The sequence below is a fragment of the Bos indicus genome, chromosome X (assembly GCF_029378745.1).
Source record: "Bos indicus isolate NIAB-ARS_2022 breed Sahiwal x Tharparkar chromosome X, NIAB-ARS_B.indTharparkar_mat_pri_1.0, whole genome shotgun sequence".
NCBI classification, from domain to species: Eukaryota; Metazoa; Chordata; class Mammalia; order Artiodactyla; family Bovidae; genus Bos; species Bos indicus.
Window position 1 is genome coordinate 126,499,307 of NC_091789.1, and position 6,501 is coordinate 126,505,807.

General features: G+C 43.6%; 1 protein-coding gene across 1 annotated transcript; it reads right to left on the reverse strand.

The window, feature by feature from the left end:
• Positions 1–4,275: 4,275 nt before the first annotated feature.
• LOC139181596 (melanoma-associated antigen B5-like) lies at positions 4,276–5,313 on the reverse strand. Its single transcript, XM_070785088.1, has one exon. The coding sequence runs from the start codon at positions 5,311–5,313 to the stop codon at positions 4,360–4,362; it is 954 nt and encodes a 317-aa protein (XP_070641189.1). The 3' UTR covers positions 4,276–4,359.
• Positions 5,314–6,501: the final 1,188 nt, after the last annotated feature.

Sequence of the window (6,501 nt, forward strand, 5' to 3'; positions counted from 1 at the left end):
GAGGTTATTGATATTTCTCCTGGCAATCTTGATTCCAGCTTGTGTTTCTTCCAGTCTAGCGTTTCTCATGATGTACTCCGCATATAAGTTAAATAAACAGGGTGACAATATGCAGCCTTGACATACTCCTTTTCCTATTTGGAACCAGTCTGTTGTTTCATGTCTAGTTCTAACTGTTGCTTCCTGACCTGCATACAAATTTCTCAAGAGGCAGATCAGGTGGTCTGGTATTCCCATCTCTTTCAGAATTTTCCACAGGTGATTGTGATCCACACAGTCAAAGGCTTTGGCATAGTCAATAAAGCATAAATACATGTTTTTCTGGAACTCTCTTGCTTTTTCCATGATCCAGCAGATGTTGGCAATTTGATTTCTGGTTCCTCTGGCTTTTCTAAAGCCAGCTTGAACATCAGGCAGTTCACGGTTCACATATTGCTGAAGCCTGGCTTGGAGAATTTTGAGCATTACTTTACTAGTGTGTGATATGAGTGCAATTGTGCGGTAGTTTGAGCATTCTTTGGCATTGACTTTCTTTGGGATTGGAATGAAAACTGACCTTTTCCAGTCCTGTGGCCACTGCTGAGTTTTCCAAATTTGCTGGCATATTGAGTGCAGCACTTTCACAGCATCATCTTTCAGGATTTGGAATAGCTCAACTAAAATTCCATCACCTCCACTAGCTTTGTTCATAGTGATGCTTTCTAAGGCCCACTTGACTTCACATTCCAGGATGTCTGGCTCTAGGTCAGTGATCATGTCATCGTGATTATCTGGGTCATGAAGATCTTTTTTGTACAGTTCTTCTGTGTATTCTTGCCATCTCTTCTTAATATCTTCTGCTTCTGTTAGGTCCATCCCATTTATGTCCTTTATCGAGCCCATCTTTGCATGAAATGTTCCTTTGGTATCTCTGATTTTCTTGAAGAGATCCCTAGTCTTTCCCATTCTGTTGTTTCCCTCTATTTCTTTGCACTGATCGCTGAAGAAGGCTTTCTTATCTCTTCTTGCTATTCTTTGGAACTCCACATTCGGATGTTTATATCTTTCCTTTTCTCCTTTGCTTTTCACTTCTCTTCTTTTCACAGCTATTTGTAAGGCCTCCCCAGACAGCCATTTTACTTTTTGCATTTAATGAGGTTCGTGACATTGTACAGGAGACAGGGATCAAGACTATTCCCATGGAAAAGAAATGCAAAAAATGGTTAACCATAGGGAGCCATAAAAACCCGTAGGAAAAACAGCCTGGGACCTTGCTGATAGAATTCCCATCAGCCTTACCAGGTGAGTAAGGAAGATCACTTCTGGTAGGCCCAGGAACTTTAGGATGTTTTTGGGACTTCAGGAAGAGAGGAATTCATCCAGATCTCTAGGTTTGACAACAAGTCTTAGCTGTGGCTTCCTAGCCTCAAGAGGCTATTAAAATTTCCTTCTGGAGACTCCTTATGAACCATTCCAGCAAAGCAGATTTAAAAGCGCCTATTGGCAAATTATTATTCTTACTGTACTTAGATAAATAATCAGGCCGAGTTTATTGAATTGAGACTTCCTTTGCAAACAAATTAGGTCTTAGTTTTCCTGTCTTCGGTAAAAATGAGGGAGATGATAGACAGAAAAAATTGGTTCAATAGAAAGTGTCCTACACATGTGTGGGTATTAGGTTCTAGTGGTATTATGTTTCCTTGAAGTTTTATTATTTGCCTGCACACTGGCTTGTATCCTGAATTTTTCTAGTGTCCACCCGTATCTAGCTGCAACTTTCTTACTAAAATTCCCCATTTCTCCCATCCTTTTGATGTGTCTGTGGGGAGACAGTGAGCTCCGAGTGATACACCTCTACCATCTTGATCCGCTAGTTTCCCATTCTTTTGACTTGAATCACTGAGAACTAACATTGCCATTTTCCTGAAGTCCTGCAATGTGAAGCAAATGACTTGATGCAAGATCAGAGCGATTGTCACAACAGCTTATGTTCAAATAGACTTCATGCCTGTTGCTGTACGAGCCACTGAGAAAGTTAACCTGATCACCCAGAGATATTGCTAACTGTGATAGAGACATTTCAAACTGCAATAGTTGCTTCAATCCTGACACCTAGAAAACATCTTGACTGACTACCCTCTGGGCTCAGAAACTGGTTTATAACCAGCTCTGATCATTAACGTCTGCTTTTCTTTTGTTTCCATAGAAATGCCTCTTATTAGTAACTACCTGATACTGCTTGTACCATAGACCTAGCTTTGGGAGCCCACCTGCATCACCACCTATTGAAATGAGATATCACTCTTTTTTAAATTTATTTAATTGGAGCCTAATTACTTTACAATATTGTATTGGTTTTGCCATAAATGAACTGACCTGTTCTCAGAATGATGCAACTGCTGCCATGAAATTCAGGACTCCACTAATCCATTCTCTCTCTCCACAGTGAGCAGATCAGCTTTTACCATGTGAGACTTGCAGGCAAGTTTCAGAGGAGGGACCTGTCAAGGCTTAGGGCACTCTGCCCCCAAATATACCAGAGTGGTATATTGATTATTTTGAATTCAAGTTACTTAAGAAACAGCCAACAGAGGAGGGACATGCTGCCACCTCCCGATTTCTGTCTCCCTGAGAGCAGGAAATACATCTCATTTGAAGGATGTACTGCCTGCATCTGGAGGCAGAGGGAAACCCTTCTAACCAGAAATAGGCAGTTCAAGCAGAGAAGCCTGTATACACAAACATTGTTAAGTCTTTCATTTACTACCCTGGGTACAGATTCTGTTTAGATTCCTTACTAGTTGAGTACCTAAAACCTAAGTTGATTTGTCCTGTTGATTCCTCACAAATTGTTTTGTTGTCTAAAAAATAAAAAAGCTGCCTGCTTTGCCCACTTCTTAGGTCCCATTTCTATGACACCTCTGTGCACATGAATTGCAATTTGTCTCTTTTTCTCCTATTACCCTATCTTGTGTCAAGTTTATTAGTAGTCTAACCACAAGAATTCAAAAGGGGTAAAGGGAGGAATGTCCTCCTTCCCTACACACCTCAAGGGAGTTCACCCTTACATCTCAGAAACTCCCTGCAGACGATGTGCATAGCATACCAATCTGTGCACTGGAATCTCCTGCATTGAGATAAGAGCAGAGACACCATAGATTTCTATCTGGTAGGGGCCGAACTCCACAAATGCATATTGAAGGCATAACTCAGAGTACTTCAGAATGCAACTGCAGTTAGAAATAAGGTCTTTAAAGTGATGGTTGAGTTAAAATTAAGTCATTCAGTTCAGATCAGTTCAGTCGCTCAGTTGTGTCCAACTCTTTGTGACCCCATGAATCGCAGCACGCCAGGCCTCCCTGTGTATCACCAACTCCCGGAGTTCACTCAGACTCACGTCCATCAAGTCAGTGATGCCATCCACCCGTCTCATCCTCTATCGTCCCCTTTTCCTCCTGCCCCCAATCCCTCCCAGCATCAGAGTCTTTTCCAATGAGTCAGCTCTTTGCATGAGGTGGCCAAAATACTGAAGTTTCAGCTTTAGCATCATTCCTTCCAAAGAAATCCCAGTGCTGATCTCTTAGGGTGGGCCATAACCCAGTGTGACTATAAGAAGAAATGGAGACAAAAAAAGAGGCACCAGGGATATATGCCCTCAAAAGGAATGCCAAGTGAAGAGGGTGGCCACCTGGCAGCCAAGGGGAGTGGCCTCAGGGTAAATCAGCCCTCATCTTGGACTTGCAGCCTCTAGAACTCTGAGAAAATAAATTTCCGTTGTTTCAGCCACTGATTCTGTGGGGTTTTGTTGTGGAAAGCCTAACAAATCAGTACGTTAGCCCAGGTAGAGATTTCCTCCTGGATAGTCTTTTTACTTTCCTGTCATTCCTAAAGGCTATCTCAAGATCTTGTTTATGTGATTGCAGCTCCTTGTTTCTAAAGTTGTTTGGGCATAGGCTAGGTCTTGATCTTATCCTCACCAGAACTAGCATAGAGCCTTTCAAAGAGCAGATGCTCAAAAAATAAATGAAGACAGTAAGAGGTCTAACTTGTTAAGGTGTAATACCTCCTGCATTTTTCAAGAAGCATATCGAGGTATAAATTATTTAATTTTACAAAACAGAAGACAGAAAAGATGGAGAACAATCAAGGTTCATCATGTTTTGAAATTTTTGTCATTTTATTTTTTCATTCCATTGTCCCAGCAGTATTATTGTGGGATTGCTTCCCATTTCGGCAGAAGTCCCTCTTTTGATGTCAAATTTTCTTATCTGGATGATTTTTAAAGTCTTGGTCTTCAGTAGGGGTGGGAGAAGCTGCTGGACGTGGCTGTGGAACATGCCTGGAAGTGACAGTGGTGCCAGGCCTGGTTGGAACTGTGGCTCAAGCTCTCTCCTCCTCATCTCGCAAAGCTTCTTCATACTGTGATGAGAAGGCACTGGGGACTGTATCAATGACTTTTGCCAAAAATTCCAAGACTTTCATTTTGCTGGTTTCACCATGGGCTCGTGGGCCCCACAGGAACTCGTAACGTGGAGGATCACCGTTGGCAACCTGGCGGTACTCCAGGTACTTCATCGTCACAAAGTCTTTGGTGATGAGCTTCCTGGGCTCTCCGTAGATGAAGTGTTTTCTCCCAGCATATACTCGCATCATACTCAAGAACTTCCAGATGTCTTCCTCAGCGGCACAGTTGCCCTTCACAAAGATCACACCCAGAACTGTCATCAAGAGACCAGTCTTAGGTAAGCCCTTACCATCCCACAGCCTCCCATTGTTGGGCAGGTTCAGTTTGCTGACAAGGTCATAGGAGTGGATGGTTGAATCAACTTCCTTCAAGTCAACTGCAAAGACGGCCTCGATGTGTTCAGAGGCTGTCTTGAGAATCTCAGCAAATAGATTATGGTATTTTGGGTGGATAATCTTCAGCATATCTTCCTTCATGACGGGCTGCTTCATTTTATATTTATGCAGAAGGAACTGTTCCAACAAACTTGTCATGCTGTTCAGAGTATCACTGTAGGTGTTCTCAGTAGAAGATGAGACATCGGAGGAACGTGAATCTTCGTCATCTTGACTGGTATCTTCTTCATCAGATGTTGTGTCAGAAGTAGTTGAAAAAGTGCTGGTAGTAGATGGGGCTTCCAAAGACCCCTGGGAAGTGCTATTTGACCCAGTAGCTGATGAGCTCTGTGAATTATCTTCTAAAAGAGAAGAGGTAGAGGGAAGCTCTTCCATTACTGCAGTGGGCTGAACTCCCCTGTGACTCTGGGGCTCATATTGGGCCTGGTGGCGTTTCTCATGGATGCAGAGCTTATGATTCTGACCCCGAGGCATGATGCCTGCGCTGGGGGACAATGATGAGAAGTGTGAGTAGGAGGGCAGGTGATAAGGGCCCACAGGAAGATGAAGGTTGAGTGTGCAGCTGCAGCAGGGAAATACCACCTTGGTTATCAGGAAGGCTTCATTTATGGTTTGCTTGAGGGCACTTTTCTGAAAAACCCCAGGGTTCCTATTCTCCTAATCAGCCTGTCCTTTGGGAAACATATTGAAGGAAATTAGAGTGATCTTTAGGCTTCATCCTGCTACCCCTGCCTCAGGCACGCTGGGGTGATAGAAGGGGCTGGTAGTCTCCTACACAGAGGAATCAGTTATTTCACATTCAAGACCACCACCCAACTAGTGGCCAGTCATAAGACCCATTCCCTCTGCTGTCCTGTAGTTGTCATCACAAATTTCCCTGGGATTTCTGAGAAGTGCAGAGGTCCTCAGCTTATCACCCCAGTCATTAGTTATCACCCAGTACTGAGTGCTCAGTGGGAAGTTTTCTGTCCTGGCCTCTGGAGTCCTCAACACTAATTAAGAGTGCTTCCTTTGGTTCCCCATAGAGCCTGGTGTTCCCACCCCTTTCTTGGAATAGTATCTGCACCTTCATACTAAGGGGTTCAGCTGCTACACACCTGATGTAAATAAATGTTGATGGAACTTCACCTTGATAGCTCTGCCCTGGTTTTTCAAGGGCTATAAGGAACAGCGCTGGTTTCATTATCATTTCTTTTTATTGGTAGATGATCCCTCAGTCCTTGCTTTGACCTCTGTTGTGGCCTGAAATTCTACCCTCCCTTCCACTTAGGTCCACCCCTTCTACTACTATACTTTCTTATAGTAGGGCAAGCATCTCTGTGAGACCCCGAGGACAAAGTAAGATTCTCCTCATACGTCCATACCTGTTCTTGGTCTTCTGAGGTGCAGAGGATGAGATGAATCATATGGTTATGGGCTGGGTGGTTCCCTAAGTCTTCAGGGTATTCAGCTGGTTTTTGGAAAACCTGGGAATAATCCCACTGCTGGCCCTAGGCTACACCCCTTGGACCATGTCCCATCTCCTCTTGTGACATCATAGAAGGAAATGGGCACGTCATGTCAACAATGAGCAGGTATCCTAGGGATGCCAGGAAGGCCAGGGTTTTGTGTGGTTTCCTCAGAGTTCTGAGGTCAGGGGGTTTTGTAAGTTCAAAGCTGGAC

Excerpts from the sequence above, each read along its gene's own strand:
- LOC139181596 (XM_070785088.1), bottom strand. The coding sequence starts at position 5,313 with ATGCCTCGGGGTCAGAATCATAAGCTCTGCATCCATGAGAAACGCCAC.